We start from the raw sequence: 19,915 nt of genomic DNA on the forward strand, positions 1-19,915 counted from the left end.
GATTGGTTACTTTGGATAAAAAAAGCTTGTATTGGTTTATTAATGTGTATTTTTTAAATGTTTAGGGTTTTTGCATCATGATTGATATATTTTTTTTTGAATATTCTCATGGAAAATCTTTATGTGCACTTGATAAAAGCTTTCGGGATTAGTGTTTTTGTTTTTTTGAGAAAAAAAAAAACTTTGGGCCATTAAAAGCATAATCATCATTTATCTAAAAAAATATGAAAAAAAATTGGATTAATATCTCTTCATATTGGGTAGGCAGCACCGATTAGCATGATCACAAGATCCATTAAATATTCTCACGATTCCAAATTAATGATAAACATAAATTTTTTTTGGGTATGCAATTCTTTTTCTTTTTGGTCATTGAATTAGTCATAATTGTTCGTTCTACACTCTTGAACATGAACAAAAATCATGCGGGGCGGATGATAGTAAAGAAATATTGGCAAACCATTTTTTTGCCATGTTTTATTCGTTGCCCATTTTAAATAAAAGTTCAAAGTCAAAAAATTTTTCTACTAATAGAATCATTAGTTCTATGATAAAAAAATAAAAAAAATCATGTATGATATTCATTTTTTTTTATTTTTAAAATATATTTTTTACTAGTATATACTACATGGTTAGATAATATTCATTAAACAAATTAATTATCTAGCAAACCAATATACACATCTAAATAAATTGATACATAATTTCTACAATATGCTATTTACTAATGCACAGTATATGATCAGGTTACACAAACTTAGCAAATTAATTATCTAGCAACTCAATACACATATTTAGATAAATAAATATATAGTTTCTATAACATAGTATTCATTGGTATATAATATCCGGATAAAATGATATACACTTAATAAATTAGTGATTTAGCAACTCAATATACATCTCAAAATAAATTATTTTTAAAAAATTATATTCTCTAACATATATACATGGCTAGATGATACTTATTAATTTCTTGATATACACTGCAAACTTATTTGATACATACCTACTACTCAGTAATAATCTAATATACATATCTAAAAATCGATACATAATTTTCACAACATGCTTTTTTTTAACTGAAAGTGTATGCTAGATCACTAATGGAAGTATATTAAAAAAGCTTGATGAGTATGTATCATTCGTCCATCTATGAAATGTGTATTAATAAATATGATATTTTAAAAATTTTATATTAATTTATTTAAATATATATATCAAGTCATTAGATGATTAACTTATCAAGTATATATTATTTGATTATATACTATATAACAACAAATATTATATTCTAAAAATTATTTATCGATTTATATATATTGACTTATTAGGTGATTTATTTGTTTGATGTATTTTTTTGTGTGATGATATCGTATATATTGATAAAAAATATCTTAAAAATTTTAAAAAAATATTTTTAATTATTAAATTGATGAATTTATTAATAAAAAAAATTTTGATTTTTGAAAGACTAAAAATGAAGCCCATCTTATATTTTCTTCTTTGTGCCCGCAGCCCCATAAAGTTCTGTTCGCCTAACGACTCGCACCTCTCGGGCACTTAAATATTTGTCCCGTCAGCGTCAAGAGCACACCTGCTCCGCTATTTATGACTAACTATAACCAATCAAATCCCATGAAGATGCAATTAGCATACAAATGAATTAATTAAACCCACCTTCAAATAAAAAAAAAACAAAAACTCTCAAATTGGAAGTAGATAATCCAATACTAGAGTCAGAGGGAAACTCCAAATACATTTCTACGTTCATTGAATAATATGGCTATATCTCTGTTTTTACCAAAAAAACAAAATACTTCACATTGATAATTCCACAAACCCTCTCTCGCCGAAAGCACTTCAGAAAAAATCAACTTGTCCCTCTCTGTCCTTACAACCAGAAAAAATCCAACAGCTACGATGGAAACCAATCCACATTTAGTAAACTGTCCAATTAAAAGAAAAAAAAAACAAGGTTGGGAAGGCCCGCCTTTAACCCAGGACTAACTCCCACCTGCCCTTCGGCATCTTCCGCTCCCCTTTCCGTACCCCCAATTATTCTTCTCCCCAGATAACCCACCTCCCCAAAGGCCAGAACTCAAATCAAATCAGGCAGTAAAATTCACACAATGGAAGAGAAAATGTGGAAGAAGTTCCATTCATCGGTCCATAAGTTTTACACAGAATTTAGAAACAAAGCGAGCACACCTCTGGAGCAAACCACAACAACAACAGCAGATAATTAAAATAAAAATAAAAAAATCGAAAATTAGAAATTAGAAGAAGAAGAAATTAAAAAAAAGGGGGTGGGTTTAAAACAGGGATGGAGGTGGCCACGAGATCCGGTGGCTGGACCGCGGTCTTCGTCAAGACCCGCCTCCGCCCCGCTTGCAGTTGGGGTTCATCTTCTCGAAGTAGCCGATGGAGAAGAGGGAGAGGGAAAGCTGGACCTCGTCCTTCCCCCACCGCACCGGCCGCCCCCCGCCGCCGCCGCCGCCGCCGGCGGTGGCGGGGAGAGGTAGTGAGGGAAGGGCGGCCGGGCGGCGGAGGGAAGGCTTAAGGAGGGGGAGAAGGTAGAGGGAGTGGAGACGGCGGAACCCCCCCAGGGCGAGCACCACCGACCGGAGCTGCTGGTTGCCGCACCCGATGCTGGCCCAGTGGCGGACGCAGACCGCCTCCCAGAGCCGCTCATCCCCCGCCAGCATCCGCCACCGCCGGCTCACGCACGCCGCCGCCGCCAGCGTCCTCGCGTCCGCCCGTTTCAGCACCTCGAAAACCAGGTCCTCCCCCAGGTCCGCCGCCACCACCTCCTCCTCCGCATCCGCCCCCTTCTCGCTCTTCTGCTTCTTGTTCGCCTCTTCCGCGGCGATCGGGGGACCCCCGCCGTCGGAACCGTCGATCGAACGCCTCTTCATGGCTCCTCGGGCGAGCGACTCTCCGGGGAAACGGGATTGGGCCGTCTGGATTTCGATCTGGAAAGGGGTATCTTTTGTTCTTCTCCTCGTGTCCTGTCCTCCCCAAGGGGCTTTTAAGACGGTCGAGGCCTTTTCGTCATTAAACAAGGCATGGAGATCAGGAGAAATTACGGGAGTGCCCGGCGGTTTGGCTTTTCCCTGACGACAAGCCGAAGCAAAATAAATGCGCCTTGCTCGGGGTTGTTGTGGGGCGTGGAAATGACCGCTACCCGGCCACCTGGGCCAGCAGCGTTTGTGAGAGCAGGTGGGTGACACGTGAGAGGAATGTGACACTTTCTTGTCTCAATGTGTACTGGTGGAGCCAAAGTATTCTGCTCCAAATTAACGTTATGCTGACCAAAATCAACAAAAATAGTTGTTGCCAACGCCTAATTTATCTTTCTTTTGTTTTAAACTTTAATGGTACAAGATATGCTTGAATGAACCACACGTAGGATCACACTGGCAACGTCATCTACAGCGAAGGCACTTGTGCTCAATTCGGTAACCCCATTTTTTTTGGTAGGAAATTTACACCCCTTTTTTTTGGTAAAAGGAAATTTATGCCTTTCTTTGATGGATTAACACGAAGGCATGGCGAGTCAATTTCGAACGTCGGTTATTGATAATTTGTAGCGTATTAAGACTGAAATGGAAAGAGATCAATTGGTTCCAGCGAAAAAAGATTTTATTAATTTTTAAAAAATCTTATAATATTGTAACTTGGATGATGATATATGGTTAATTATGTTAAAATTATTTTCAGCAATGGTATATTGGTTTTCATATATTTTATTTGCAGATGGATATGGGTATATTTTTTCTGGATTGATATAAATAAAATTTTTATTTTATAAAAAAAAAAAAAAGGAAAAGAGGATCCTATTATTCTCGGTTGAATGGCCGTGCGCCTTGTTGATCAACCTCATCACACACCACTGCTGGAAGATGCCAACTCAAGTGTAAAGATTATTTATCATGGAGTTGGGCGGTGGAGTGGGAACGTACAAGAGTGAGTATTTTGACACGTTGGAAAAAAACAATAAATAGATTGTTTGTTAAGATGGTGTTAAACGGATTTAGTAGATGTACAACATATTTAATTACATGGAAAATAATCCCCGCATTTGCATGGCTGGGCATGATGCATGGGTCAATTGAGTTAGACGCTCATTCACATCTTAAATAGCAAACTTCTTGTTTGGTTGTGTCTATTTAATCACGTTGATGAAATAAAATTTTATTATTTAATTAGCAAAAAAATGTATTATGTGTCAATGCTTTCTTTCTTTTTTTTTTTTTTTTTTTTTATAAAAGTGTGTCAATGCTTTCATCAGATACTTTTCTTGCGAAGAATCTTCAAGTTAAAAAAAAAAAAAAAAAGCTTTGTTCCATGTGCTACCAACATATTGGCACCCACCTAATATGTGCTTTTAAAAAAAATTACAGTGATATTTCTTAAATTTTAATCTATTTATATTTAAATTTAAAAAAAAAATTAAATAGACTCCAAAAGTTTAAAAATATTGTAAGGAGCCCAAATCATTTGTTTCTGTTTTAATAGTGTTAACGAAAAAATTAATGACCAAAATACCCTCAATTTTTTTAACCAACCGAAAGAATTGTTTTTTAGAGAAAAAAAAAGCCATCGAAGCTTTTTCTAATTCCATTACCTTCCCTGCCTTAATCAATGGTGATCATCCAATTTCATCTTCGAGACTATCGAGATATTCGATGTAGTCGGAATCCTTACTAGCCACTAATTCATTGGTGTGATTTTCTCAATGGATTCGCTGATTTGAAGAGGTAGATTTTGAAATTTTTTTGTGTTTATATTTGAAAAGGATTTCGTTGCCGTTTAAACTTGTTTGTGCTTGATAATAGTGGATATCTTGTGTTTTCATACTTCCAAATTTTTTGTATTTGTTAATGTGATAGATTTCTTGGGTTTTATAGTCAGTTCCGACTTGGAGATTATATGAAATTATTTTTGTCAAAAATTTTTGGGATTCTACTCCATCAAAATTGGCACCTTTTTTTTAGAGGCCACAATTTAAATGTATTAGAAGGCATTTGCTATCTTAGTATAAAGAGATAGTGGACTTAAAGAATTTAGAAGTGGTAAAGGGAGAGAACCACTACACCATTCTAAATTCTAAAACTTAGATACCATAGGAAAGTAGCAATCCATATCCCCGTGGATTGTTAGAGCAGTTAAATTGTAGTGGGCCACTGTAAAACTCATGTAGACTATTAACTTTATATTTAATATAGTTCATACATGTTTAATATACTTTTATTCAATTTCTAATATTTTGTATATTATAATTTCTATTTATTAATTTTATATTGATCTTAAATTATTTTTTAACATAAATGATAACTATGAGTGAAAATTTGAAATTTATTATTTGTATTTTTTTTGTTGGTATGAACATTACATAATGCATATTATTTAAAATAATCATTATGTAATAAAAATAGCATTATTATCTGAGTTAAGTATTACTATAGTTATAGTCAAAAGAATTCAAGATATTATGACTTTAAATATGAAAAAATATATTACATCATTAAACAAAAATATTGATTATAGGGATAATATATTACCTCTTTTTTCCATGTTTTCTAACCAAAATTGATCTTAGATATGAAAGACTAAACTAATTTAAAAGAATCATTTAATATATAGAATAACTTAATTATAGGAAAAAATATTCTATTGGTGTTACTCTACAACCAAATATAGAGTTAATGAATAAACTAAATTAAAAAACTCAAAATATACTAGATTTTTATAGAATAAAGGATTTTAGCATTATTGAACCTATTTTTTTATATATATTTTTTGATATTAGCTTTTCTGTACTGACTCCATCCTTAGGGAGCTAACACCAAAGAATTGAACCCCCACTATCTTGTTACTTAGATGATCCTTTTTGAGCAAATGCTGATAATAAAATTGTTAGACTATAATATTAAGAAAGGGAAGAGGTTTTAAAGGATTAGGAGTAGAGATACTTTTGAATTAATAGTTAAAAGTGAGATATACTATATTAGAAAAAAATGATTGTTTACTAATTGTTTATCTTAGTGAAAATCAATTAGTCACTGTATTATTTACTGTATTGTTATATTTAAACAATGTTCTATGTTGAGATAAGTTAGACAACAATATTGAATGTTAATTAAGTTAGATAACATGGTCATCACATAACAATATTATATTGACAATGATTTTATATATGTACGCAGAATGAATGACTTATTTATACTAGAAATCCATCATGGGGGATATCTTCATTTCTTCCCCAGCATATAACATATTGGTAACTCGATCAATTACTTTGATAATTATGATTTTGACTTAATAAGTTATATAGAGTTGGAAAATCTCACAAAGAAGCTTAGCTACCAAAAGATAAAACAGCCGTACTATATAATTCTCCGGCAGTCTTTGGAAGAGGGACTAAAGCCTCTGTTTATTGATCAAGATGGTGCTTCAAATATTGACTATTAGGGAGAGATCAATATACATGGATGTGTACAAATGAATACTTGATATCAATGATTGTATGATGTGTACATTTTTCCTATTGCATAGCTAGATTATTCACTATTGTGACATCTGCTCAAACATATCATCCAGTATCATTATTGACCATAAAAGGAACATATTAGGATATTTAAAGTATTGAATAATAAATATATTCCTTCATGACTTAATAAATCTCATTACATAAAGACTCCAAAAATTTTGATTATAGACATTAAGCCCCCAAAAGTTATCAAAAAGAAAACTAGGCCCTAAGAGTTTTCAAATATTATAGTTTGCCACTCCCTCATAGCTATATCTATAGAGTGAATTACTTCACATCCTTGTCCTTAGTATTCCACTTCAGTGCAAACAAAGCGCCAGCAAATATACATAAAGCAAGTAAAAATATCAAATAGATTTTTCTTCCTCTATAGACACAAAGCTCAGCCTCTAGGTTCTTTTTTTTTTTTTATCAGTTTGTTCATGAGAGCTCTTATATGTGATGATGGTGAGGAATCATCTATTGAAAAAACTCACATCCTCTTCTTTTCTGTATCAAAAAATTGAAGAAATGGATGAGTTATGGGTGATGAAAAATCAAAGAGGAATTAAGAGGGTTACCTAACAAATGGAGTAGCCAAAGAATCTTTGACTAGGATTAGCAGTGGTTTATGAGGTTTTCATGGATGCCCTTAACCCACAATCATAATATATTATGATGTTTTGTCTGGAGCATTGGATGGAGGTATGACTACTAGTGATCGAAGCCATTATGGTTCAGATTCTCCTCTCTTCTTTTGATCTATGCTATCTTTTCTACCTTCTGTATGTTTCTTTTTTTTTCATCTGATGCTTCTTTCACTCCCTTCCTCTTATTTTCCACTTTTATGTCATGGATGGAGAACAAAAAGTACGGCCAAAAAAAGAAAAGAGGATGGTCACATGAGAGTCACGTAACTCTTCTTTTCCTCCATTCTACTTCGTACCAAAACCAACGAACTCTGAGATTGATATTTATGATATTTCATAAGATTTAACCTTTAAGGTGATCCTCATGTCATAACATAATCTAATGAAGACAAATAGTTGAGGTTCTTTGCAGTATTTTTAAAGTTTGGGGTCTATTTGAAATTTTTTTCTTTTGGGATTTAAGTATAAATGGATAAAAGTTTAAGGGATATCGCTGTAATTTTTTCTTTCTTTTATATGGCGAGAATCTATTTATGAAATTATCGATCATGTTAAATTCCAACCATCTTTTTCTCACATGTACTATAAATTAATTTCATTTACTATTTAGTAACTTAGTGATATAATGAGTTTTAGAATGTATTTATCAAAGAATTGTTATTCTAGGTCATTGTGATCCATATTATGTAAACTCTCATCCATCTAATGAGAGCCCTCCATTGATATGACATCTTTTTATAATTTTTTTTAGCATTTATAACTTGTTCTTGAATATACTAATTGATGCCAGATCTGAATAGGTGAAGTAGCTAACAGCCTATCATCTATGAATATGATGTTTTCCATTAAAGAATTATTTTTATAAGCTAAATATTTATAGAGCAATGCTAGACCTACATGCATGCGTGCAGATCAAAAAAAGATCTATCGGCTTTGTAAGGGACCATTTGGTATAGGGTGATCCATCCAAAATTAAGGATGATGAGAGTGGAAGTGATAAGATCACTATATTTGATTGCATTATGGTGATCTTATATGACAGTAATTTCAAATCACCTCCGCTTCTCAAATCATTATCCAACACGATAATAGAAAATCCATTCTTCAAGACAGATATCCAATATCACTTTATTACGATGATCTTATATTAAAATATATAATTAAGATACCCTTATAATTGAGAGACTTTCTGAAAGAGGAAACCTATTTTTTTTTGCCATGATATGTTTTTGCACATTCTTTATGCATGTTGAGGTGGATCCACAGAGAAGAGAAGGAATCTTTTCTTTTTTTTTGCAATGGTGATTAGGAAGAAGAAAAATTTATGAGATATTTTTCTAAAATTTTCTTTATCCAATCCTCAATCCCAATTCCCAAAATTTTGTTAAGAGGGTGACTCGAAACGGTGATTTTATTTTCTTAACCCAATTACGATAATCTGAGACTTTTTTTCTTCCATCTCTCCTATATCATTTTTTTTTTCTTTCCATATGAGATATATCAGAGGCATTTTTGGCATTATATAGTCAATAATCTTGGATTCTCATGGCATACTAAACAAGTTAGTTATACATATTTGGGATCTTTAATCACTGCACTATGGCCAACCAAATATAATGCTTAAATCATTAGAGATTAGATCACTCCAGTATTTGGATCATGGATGATTTTAAGACTTAAATTACCGTGGTGATTCCAGTAGGGTCACCAAATGCCCCTTAAGTGTTAAATATGGTGGAACTAAATTCCGATCAAGTGATAGGTTACTAATCCAACTGGTTAAATATCTTTTTATCAAAAAAAAAAATCTCACCTGAATTGCAATCACTCTCTCTCTCTACCTGAGACCTTCACCCCAGTATCATTCTCAACTCTTTTCTCGTCTCAAAGACATCGCCGTTGAGGCTCCTCTTCTCACCCAGAGTCATCATTGGGAGTTCTATCATGATACCTTTCCTATGGAGTTGTTGGTGGGAGAGATGCAAGCAGCGAGTATCCAACCAAAAAAGATTTTGATGTACAACTCAGAACCTAATTCACCTTATAAAAAGCAGAGAATTCGAGTCCAACTTGAAAGCCGAAACCACTGAGCTCAATCATCTGTATCATTTCATCTACTATTTATTTAATATTTAATATTAAACTAAATCTCACATGTAATCCTCAGCAGCAACATTGTAAGTTTTCAGAGGATGCTTCATTCGTGATCGAAATCAAAATTAAAATCGAAATGAAAATCGGAATGATCAAATTTTTTGAAGCGTTCGCTTCATGATCGAAATCAGAATCGAAATCGAAATTTGAATCCATAGAAAAAAATGGAGATTGAGTTTTAGATAAATTGAGCCATTCCCATTTTATCTTGAAATCGAAATCTGAATAGAATTCTCTTCGACTAAATGGTTAGAATAGGAGTCACTCATTCTACTTTTTATTTCAAACCTCCGTCCCCCCCCCCCCCCCCCCCCATCAAGCACTTTTTTATTGATGTTAGAGAAAAAAAAAGCCTAGGAGCTTTGATCGTCATTCCAAAGACGTGCCAGTTTGGACTCCAATCGAGAATTCATGGCGGTGGTGGTGGCAATACATGCGCCCAGATTATTGAAAGAGGCTCGAAAGCAATTCATGGTGCGGATGATGGTATTAATATCATGAGCCACTGAAGCTTATACGGTGAATGACGAGCACAATGGTCTTGGTTACCTCGGCCTTGTCGTTGCCACGTCAAGCCCCCACGATCACAAGCTCCTTATTGTTATTTCTCCTGGTTCCTCCATACAATCAAGACCCTCCCATGGTGCACGCAGTGCACCGCAGGGTGTCATGCAATTTTTTATGGCCACCATCAAAAAATAGATGTCTACCAAACAACATGCACTTTGTATGGTATAGTTGTTTGTCCCTTTTCGATGGCGGCTATTGGACCAGATGTAAGTATAGATACATGTAAGTCATTTTCAGCCTACATGCCCACCCTCGTATTTAAAATAAATAAATTATAAAAATTTTCTTAAAATTCATATTTATTACACATATACTCAATAATTTGTAAAAATTACATTCACATGTAGTTAACTTAACAATGTTAGTGAACTCATTGACCCATATGAAAAATTAAAATTGTCCTCAAATGAGAAGGAGGATACATGCATTTTCTTACATTCTTGATAGCTATTATATTATTTAAAACTATTTTGATTATTTTTTAAATTTCTTTCATTATATTTAGATATTATTTAAGGTTAATAGTTTGACTAGTGTACCATTAAGTCATGAATTAAAGTATTGGATAAAAAATAAATCTTAGAAAGAATAAGTATAGATTTTTTAGAAAAAAAAGATAAATTTTTATAATTTACTCATTTATAATTATATTTATAACAATTCAGTTATGCAATATTATAATAATATTTTTTAATTATTTTTAAAATTTAAAGATATTACAATATTACAATAGCAAATTATTCCCGCTGCTTTTACCTTAAAAAAAAAAAAAAAACAATTCCCGTTGCCTTTGCTCCACTATTGGCCTTACTGGCTCCTCGATGATGCTCTGTCCATTTCACCGTTCAGCGTGGCGGTGGCAAAGCTTTTTTTTTTTTTTTTTATCTCTCTCTTCATAACTATATTATGGTTTCAGGCCGGTACCACGATTTCGGACACTCCATTGGGATATCCACAAGGAAAAGGACAACGGTTGTTAATTGTTATGACATTTTCAGCATGTTGTAAAAATTTCAGCCATCATACCGATTTTGGTGGGGACATGTTGATTTATATGTTAATATTTTATAATAAAGAATAGTCATTAATTAGCTATTGTTACAATGTAATAGCGTAACAAAAACAACGGCTAACTAACTATTATGCAACTTTCCACCACTAATTTCTTCTCCGACTGAAAAATCATTGCCTTCCATTATAAAGACCAAAAATGGCCATTAAAGTGACTAAATTTTTTTTTTTTTTGGTAAGAGCCCATTATAATGGGATAATAGATTCCTTCGATCCTTGTTTTTCACTATATTTCATCGTGCGGTCAAAATTAGGATGATTTTGGATTAGTGTGCTAATATATAAAATAATCTTTATAGAAATAGTTAATGTTATCTAACTTTGCTCAGACAAGTAATAAATGACAATAACTTAACCTTTTTGTATCATTTCAAAAATATTTTTTCTCATTTGATCACTAATTAGTAAACTCAATCAATAGGCAAGGATTTTTTTTGTTATTTATTTTTTTTCAACTATGATGATGAATAATGGCCATTATAAACTATTCTTTTAGAAATAGATTGATATGAATCTGGATGGACTTGACAAATATATATATATTTTTGTTTGATAAGACAGGAAGCTGCAGCCTCATTAACATAAATCTTAAAAGGTTCTATAAAGTCTTTGAACATTTAAAAACTAAACAGTTACATCCTGACCCAAAAACATAGACAGACCAACTAATTACAGCAACACGGGTGAAGACCATAATATGGTAAAATGCCAAATAGAGAGGGAAAGGCAGCCCACCTTCTAACAATACGAAGCTTACATATTTGAGATTGCACATAGCAGACACAGAAATAAAACAACCTTGAAAAATATCTCTGTCCAAAGCAATTAACAAATCTTGAATAAACTCATTCCCATCAGTAGGTGGTACAACATATGGGATATTAATTGATGAAAGGGAGTAAAGACGTTGTAAAATGGTACTTAAAATGAAGAACCAGTTACCGTAATTCCCATCAGAAACCATGATTTTTGAAACATCATCTGGGAATGAGAATGACTGGGGCCAAGAAAATATAAGATCCTTCCCAGCAACTTCCATTTAAGAGCTGCTTTAGAATCCTGGATTCCATCAGTACCTTCCAACATTAGAACATCATACAAGATTAACAAGTGGCAACCATCTTGAGAAAAGAACTGTTTGTGATTCACATCCATTGAAATTAGGCAACCATCAATATCCAACGACTGTAAAAAATCATGCTGAAACTCCCTGATTGTAATTAGCTGAAAAAAGAACATATGATCATATCCATCCTTCATTATAAATTGGAGATTAATCATGTGCCACTTATAACAATAAGTAGGATAGAAAACCAAAGAGTCCTTGATATGACTGGATATCATGCTTTCAAGAAATCCATATAGCAGAGGGTTAAGTAGAATCAGCTTCGATTTCAAAGTATTATCAAATAATACTCGTAAGTAGGGAAAAGAATGTGTCACAGTTTTTGCAAGCAAGAACAAAAAAGATTCAAAAAGAAACATACTCCCTCTGGTAGAGCCCCATATTGCATTGAAGAAGACCAAATAATATCTCACACATTTGTTTTGCAATGTTCCAGCCTCTGAGTGGTTAAATTCATTCCCATCAGCAAGTATAACATCATACGGGGTCAGGGTGAAAAATAAAGAGCAGTAGCCTTGTAAGAAGTTGCAGAAAATAGAAGACAGAGCTACATAATTCCCCATCAGAAGCAACCATTTTTAAAACATCATGTGGAAGTGTGATTGAACGGGCACAAGGACCAATAAAGTCCTTTCCACCAGCGTCCAAATTAAAGGATTCCTCAGCCACAACCTGCAAGATTAAGTGTTGACAACCATAATAACATGTGGAGTGGATTTCATTCTTACCCTTCCCATCTGTATCCATCAGGTCAGAAACATTATTTAGAAATTTAGACAGGCCAGCAGATAAACATTTGATATCGATCACGTCAGGATTCATGCTTCTTGTGCCAGTATTTAAGAGTAAGAGTCCGCCTTTGTAAGATCACGTACCATAGATCTCATCAGAACCTTTGAATTGTGAAGCATAATTTAGGAAAGTGCCCAGGCTTAGAAGAAAAGCGATGGATGCCTTTGCAAACACTAATGAAACACAGTAGATCAGATTGCCTAGAAGAACAAGTGAAAACTTGGATCAGAGAACCAGGATAAGACAAAAAAGCAGAAAAAGATACGGAAAAGTTGAAGCAGTGATGCCAGATTAGAAGGATTGACGTCCCGTAGTGTCTCAGCTGTTTGACCAACACAGTTTTGACTCCATAGGACAAGTACCTGAAGAAGAATATATATATATATATATATATATATATATATATATATATATATATATATATATATATATAAAACCTGGGCCTTAGAAGATAAACAGAACCAGCAAGTGCAAAATAATAGACAAATGCAAGAACTGAACTCGGGGCTGAAGCAACTTAAAAGCCTCCACCATATCAGCGTGCCAACAGAATTGGGCCACTGATCAAAGGAACCGTACTTTTTAAGAGCTGATAGCTCATTAAGTATAAAATCAGCCACATCATCGTTCAAATATGATGCCATAAAAGTCAGCCCACAGTATATCAGCCAAGAAAAGGGGGTATAGGATCTTGAGATTGTATATCAAAAGACCCTTGCCTCGCCATAGATGCAAGAAAATCCGCAACTCGATTGGCCTCTTGAAATATAAGTGTAAAGCATATTGAATGAAAATTAGGCCTCCATGAGAGAATGTCAAGGAGGCACCAATGATGAGCTGTTTGATTTCATATTCAGCCATTTAATGACTGTTGAAGAGCCCTTCCACCAGTAAGTCCATGATTTTCATATCAACTAAGGCCACTTTCACCCCAGTCCAGGCAGCAATCAATTCAGCATAAGGAACAATAGTATGAGATATTCTTTTACCTCCTGCCCGGATTAGGACTCCATGGCAATCTCGAATGATATAAGCAATTGATGCACTTGTAGAAGTAACAGAGGCATCAAAATTTAATTTAAGAACACCCATGGGTGGGGGAACCCAACAAACAAGCTTAGGTTGACAAGTATGATGTTGAATAGGATTAGAGACCTCCCAGTTCCATGATTGGTTCTCAAATGCATTTTCATTTGCTGGCTGTCTGTTCAATGAATAATTGATAAAGGCACATCTAACTAGATTTGTAGGAGTCATGAATGTATGCTGAAATAACCTTTCATTTCGGGCCTTCCAAATGAACCATGCTGTATAAACGAGGATTTGTTTGATACAGCCCTCAACCTGAGCATTAGACAATAATAACTGTAGCTCTGATAGAGAACAAAAGTGAATATTTTCAGAAAACTTAGACTACGTAAGTTGCCAACAATCCTTGGGCGAAAGGACAATTAATTATAATATGGGCACAGTCTTCAATTTGAGTATCACAGAGATCACAAAACATTTGATCCGGTTGAAGCACTCATCTGTTACAAAGAAGCTGTTTACACAGCAGTGTACACCTCACAAGTTTCCACCAGAAAGTTTTTATTCTCATAGGAACTTGCATTTTCCAAAGCCAATTAAAAGAGCAATTTTGCTGTTGCAAGGGCCGCCTAATTCGTTACAGATCCTTCATAACAACTTTGTTATGTTTAGAAGAAGCCCAGCATAATTGAACAGACCAAGAGCCTACTGGCAAAGGGATAGGCAGAACATGGCTTACCATTTCATTGGGGAACAGATCCTCTAATAAATTAACATCCCAAGTTCTCTCTGCAGTAATTAAATTTTGAACTTTCCAATCATCTATATTAATGTTCATATTAATAAAAGTGGGCCAGGCAAGGAGAGGAAGCTGTGAGAGCCAAGGATCATTCAATACAGTGATCTTCTCACCAACCCCTATCGTCCACATAAATTGGAATTTCAGCATTGTACCTTGCGCCACAATTTTTGACCCAATATTTGAGCACTTGCTAGGTTTTTTGTATCGAAAACAAGTACCAGTGAATCTATACTTTGCATATATTATTTTTGCCTAAAGAGAATTAGGGTTCAAAACTAGTTGAGCATCCAATTTACCACATAATGCTTCTCTTCGGTCGAATAAGGAAATAATGCCAAGTCCCCCAAATTGCTTAGGAGTACAAATGTCCTTCCAAGAGACTAAATGCATGCCCCTTCTTTCAACAGGATGACCCCATAAGAAGGCTTTGTATTCTCTTTCTAGTTTTTCCAAAATGAAGTTTGGCAAACTAATAACAGACATACAATAATTAGGCATAGCTACCAAAACCGAATGAAGAAGAGTCAATCGTCCAGCAAAGGACAATGCTTTCCATTTCCAACCATCTAGTTCAGCTATCAATGCCTCGAGAAGATATGTAAAGTTGTTCCTTTCCAACTTATTGCAAGACAAAGGTACCCCCAAATATTTCCAAGTTCCCCTTTTTTCCTGCACATGAAGCACAAAACATATAGCTCGACCAATGAACCATGGGGTGGATGATTTTGAAAAGTTTATAGCTTGACCAGACAGATTCCAAAAAGCATCAAGAATGGCTTGAAGACAAACCCCATCTCTAATTGTTGCTCTAGCTATTAAAAGCAGATCATCTGCCTAGCTGATATACTCTTAAAAGATGGTGCTGCACAGCAAAATTTATAAATTTAGAAAGGATATTAGAACATAAAATAAATAGATAAAGGGACAATGGACATCCTTGTCTAAGTCCTCTAGCAGGAGAAATCAAATCAGTTGGAGTACCATTGGTTAGCAGAGCATGTTGAAAATTAGATATACATAAAGTCACCCAATCAATGAATTTCTGATGAAAACCAGGATGCTGTAAAACTCACAATAGAAAATTCCAATGAAGACGATCATACGCCTTTTCCATATCAATCCTAATTGTCATTAAGCTTCTCTTCATCGGTGCAGACATAAGAGAATGCATAACCTCTTGCCAAATTAAAATATTTTCTGCAATGCTCCTCCCTTGAACAAAAGCTCCTTGTTCGAATGAGACCAAATTAGGCAGCAATGGCTTTAATCGATTGGCTAAAATCTTTGCCCCCACTTTATAATAGTGTTACACAAACTTATAGGTCAAAAGTCAGTTACATTGGATGGATTAATTTTTCGAGGAATTAGAGCAATAAAGGTCATCTTCCAACAAACCGGCATAGTTCCTTGATTTAATACATACATAGCAGCCTCCACCACCTCCTTGTGTACTATATACCAAAAGTTTTGAAAGAATAAGGCTTGAAATCCATCAGGTCCCGGGGCTTTATCTGAACTCATCTCTCTTACAATTGCTGTCACCTCTTCCTCAGTCACAGGTTTAATTATATTATTATTTTGAGCTTCAGATACCATTGACATAGGTGTAGACACCAAATTTATCTCCTCAACCTCCTGATTTTGCCATCTTTGCTGAAAATGATTGAAAAGAATCTGCCTTATGTCATCCTCTTCGCAAACATCATTCCCAGCATGATCAGTAATATGATGAATTCTATTTTGTCTCCTTCGTAGTATAGAAGAGCGGTGGAAAAACTTTGTATTTGCATCCCCATCCTTAGCCAAGTAATTCATGATTTTTGCCTCCTAAATATTTCTTGAGCATGCAGATTTTTGTGGTATTGCCTAAGCAAACAGAATAATTGAATATGTTCCTGTTCTGATAGCCCATCCGAGCTTCCCTCTTTCTTTTGAAGCTTGTAATATCATCAATATTTAACTGCTGGCCTTTCAGAAAAATATTCCCAAGCGACTTTTTCCATATTTTAATTACTAATTTAGTTTTGAATAATAGTTTAGATAATTTATTGGGAGGTAAACCAGATACATTACTTTGCCAAGCCTTGAGAATGGTTTGCCGTATACCATCACAGCGCAACCATGTTTTTTCAAATCTGAAAGGGATTGGACCCTTCCTATGATAAGTAGATATGGTCAATAACAAAGGGCAATGAGCGGAGGCAAATCTAGTTAGATGCTGAATTTTTGAATTTGAAAATAAATCAATCTAACTTTGATTGGCAAATGCCCGATCCAACCTTTCCCATACTCTTGCTCCTCCAAGCCTATTATTGCACCAGGTAAAAGAAGCCCCATTGTACTCCAAATCCACAAGCTCAGATAATCCAATATAATTATGAAATTCTCAGATGTCTCGATTAACCTGAAAGTGCTTACCCCCTTTTTTATCCTCCTTATTTAATATGTAGTTGAAATCCCCTATCATAATTAGAGGCAAACCTTCTGAAAGTGCTGACATCAGTTGATCCCAAAGAGTTCGTCTCTCTATGCCACATGTGCTAGCATAGACCACAGCTATCATTCAAGCTTGACCAGTGCCGGATGAAATAATTCCAAAGGCTACTTGCCTATTTGTGTGCAAAAAGTCAACTTGCCCCAAGACAAGTTTCCATGCAATAATGATGCCTCCTGAGAGTCCATTAGAAGGAATCATATAAATCCCCCATAAAGGACCCATCACCCTCCTAACACGGTCAATAGCTTCTATAGACAAACGAGTTTCCAAAAAACAGCAAATATCAGGTTGATACTGTCGCATCATATTTTTTAAGATAATTAACAAAAGGTGGCTTTGCAGGCCCCCGAAAGTTCCACATAAAAACTTTCATTGGGGATTAGGTCGAGGAAAAGACCCTCCTGTATCATCCAGAGAAGGTCCTGAATGCCCAGTAGATTGTCTAATTGGTAGTTCAACTAGAGATGCATTCTCTGGCTCTAAAGTAGAACTCCCTCCATGCATAGAATGCTTTAATACTTGTTTTAAATGAGATACATAAAGGTAACATGTACCTGAATCCCCAGCTTGATGCATCTCTCCTTTTGAAGAAGATGATTGAGAAACATCCAATTCCATTACCTTCTCGTTTTGCATCTGAACCCCCTACTGGTCTCCATACCTCCCGTACATTTGGCATATTTTTTGCTTGCTTAGGAGTATAGATAACAACTTGTAAGCCTGGGTTGAGACCCTCCTTCGCGAATTAGCACCACCTTCGATTGTGGAGAAGAGTCAGATGCAGGAGAGCTTCCCTTGGAAGATGTTTTTGTTGGAGACCGTTTCCTCTTTTCCTTCATAGGACCAGAAACAACAGAATCAGCTTTTGCAGACGAAGATGAGCTATACTCCATTGGTGCTGTTGATTCTTCTTCGTGCTGCACAAGAGGGGCGAAACGGGACCCCGTTTCTTGTTCAACATTTCCAGTTGATTTTTCTTTTGGGGGTGACTCTGAGTTTGATTGTTTCTTTTGTTGCCCCTGTTGTCGTTGACGTTGCCCTCCATGATTCAGAGGAGTCGGTGATATTCTAGAGTTGCCCGATTGCTGGTTTTGAACAGGCACTCTAGTTGCTCTAATCCAGGGACCATAAATTGATTTTGACCGGAGATGTTCAAAAACTTTCAGACAACTACAGGTCTCAGAGTCATGGATTATTCTGCCACAGATATAGCAGATCTCAGGTAATTCCTCGTAAATGAACTCTTGCCATAAGACATCTTCATCGACCATGATTTTAGTCCCTGGACAGGAGGTATCGATGAGCACACAGACCCGGGCAAATCCCATACGGGTGGTCTTTTCCGTCCACTCATCAAGGAACAAAGGCTTGCCCGCAGCTGCTGCTATATTGAGGATTTTACCTTTCTCCCAAAGTTCCATCGGTAGATCAGGCATGCGCATTCATATCCTGAACTGTCGAACACCATCCCGAACGGGCTTAAAGTTCGGTCTTCACTCTTCCAGAGCCAGCAATTGACCAGCAAGTGACCATGGTCCATTGATTAAAACCCTCTCTTTCTCCTCCTCAGATTGCAAGCAGAACAACAAAATCCCTTCAGATAAGGAAGAGATTTGCAAATCCCCGTTTAAACTCCACCTGAACTTAAGCTCTCTTTGGATAAACTCTAGGGGAAATCCCCTTCCCAAAAACCTAGCTAACAGAGCAGATTTAAGTTTAGATCGGGCATGACTAACCTCATCAGAGGAGAAAGCGATCACCCGGAAAAATCGCTCTTCCAAAGCAGCTATATTCACCTCTGTAGCTCTCGTCGGCTCCCATCGAAAACGCCGAGCACCCTGCAGCACCTGCGCCCAGGTCCGCCCAGAATCCGCCATCGGTCCGCTTCTTCCCGCCGGACCTCCCATATCAGCTCGCATCGGCTCCGTCTCTGGTCCATGAGGCTGCCCAGATGAGTCGCCGTGAAGCCGAGATCGTCCGGAAGCTTTCGCTTCTTCCCCAGGCCCCCCTTCTCCCCCACACGAGGGATCTGAGGAAACCCTAACAATATTTTTCCCCTTCTCGCTCATCACTCGCGGATTGGACAAATATTTACTATTATAATTATTACAATGACAATTTTGATAAGGATCAATTGATAAAGGTAAATCAAATTTTGCTTCGTTCAATAACCAAGGGATTGATATATAAGATTGTATTTCAAATTTGATTTGGTGCAAAGAAAATAAATATTTAAAAATAATATAATAGTTATATGATAGCCAGAATATTGCTAAATGATGGATGGTACTTTGATTTTCCACATATGTGTGTATGATATATAATGTTTGAGGAAGGAGCGGAAGACTTAAAATGATAGTAAACAAACTAGTTGGCTACCATTATAAATGTTACTTTCTCTGCAATAAGTGGCACGGAGATAAGAAAATTAATTCTGGAGTGAGAAAGATACAAGTTGCCAGGAACATTATTGGCGCAATCTATCTTTGAACATAATTTTATATGAATAAAATAATATTTATAATAAATCAACATTCGTAATAATTACAGTTTCAAATTATGAGAATCATTATAAAACAGTATCATTAAGAAATTAAAATATCATAATTATAATAATACTTTAAATTTCAACTCCATATATTTTTAAAATGTTAATATAAAATTATATTATAAATACCATATAAATCAA

The 19,915-nt window shown here is 35.3% G+C and overlaps 2 protein-coding genes across 23 annotated transcripts; both read right to left on the bottom strand.

Moving 5' to 3' along the window:
• Positions 1 to 2,133: 2,133 nt before the first annotated feature.
• LOC105050174 (F-box protein GID2-like) lies at positions 2,134 to 3,018 on the bottom strand. The gene has a single exon (XM_029266131.2). The coding sequence runs from the start codon at positions 2,916 to 2,918 to the stop codon at positions 2,370 to 2,372; it is 549 nt and encodes a 182-aa protein (XP_029121964.1). The 5' UTR covers positions 2,919 to 3,018; the 3' UTR covers positions 2,134 to 2,369.
• Positions 3,019 to 11,556: 8,538 nt separating this feature from the next.
• LOC105050175 (uncharacterized) lies at positions 11,557 to 19,597 on the bottom strand. 22 transcript variants are annotated; one of them, XR_003801623.2, is made up of 5 exons: positions 17,781 to 19,484; positions 13,400 to 15,591; positions 12,835 to 13,260; positions 12,468 to 12,545; positions 11,557 to 12,204 (listed from the first exon to the last, which is right to left on the bottom strand). XR_003801623.2 is itself a non-coding variant. In XM_010930095.4 (4 exons), exons 1-4 carry the CDS (start codon positions 17,860 to 17,862, stop codon positions 12,176 to 12,178), a joined length of 306 nt encoding a protein of 101 aa, XP_010928397.1. In that variant the 5' UTR covers positions 17,863 to 19,486; the 3' UTR covers positions 11,557 to 12,175. The 22 variants fall into 22 exon arrangements, 5 of the variants coding, with proteins under 5 accessions (XP_010928397.1, XP_029121966.1, XP_029121965.1 ...); XR_012133850.1 differs by having other exon boundaries at positions 11,557 to 13,260; positions 13,400 to 15,398; positions 15,519 to 15,591; positions 17,781 to 19,485; XR_012133856.1 differs by lacking the exon at positions 12,468 to 12,545 and having other exon boundaries at positions 12,982 to 13,260; positions 17,781 to 19,485.
• Positions 19,598 to 19,915: the final 318 nt, after the last annotated feature.

Source organism: Elaeis guineensis, chromosome 8, assembly GCF_000442705.2.
Source record: "Elaeis guineensis isolate ETL-2024a chromosome 8, EG11, whole genome shotgun sequence".
NCBI lineage: Eukaryota > Viridiplantae > Streptophyta > Magnoliopsida > Arecales > Arecaceae > Elaeis > Elaeis guineensis.

Coding starts and splice junctions, on each gene's coding strand:
- LOC105050174 (XM_029266131.2), bottom strand. CDS start 2,918: ATGAAGAGGCGTTCGATCGACGGTTCCGACGGCGGGGGTCCCCCGATC.
- LOC105050175 (XM_029266132.2), bottom strand. CDS start 17,862: ATGCAAAACGAGAAGGTAATGGAATTGGATGTTTCTCAATCATCTTCT. Junction 13,099..17,780: donor GCATCAAGCTGGGGATTCAG/GTACATGTTACC, acceptor TTGTTCTTCTAG/GCAATCTGATCTACTGTGTT. Junction 12,546..12,981: donor AGGTTCTGATGAGATCTATG/GTACGTGATCTT, acceptor TTAACCACTCAG/AGGCTGGAACATTGCAAAAC.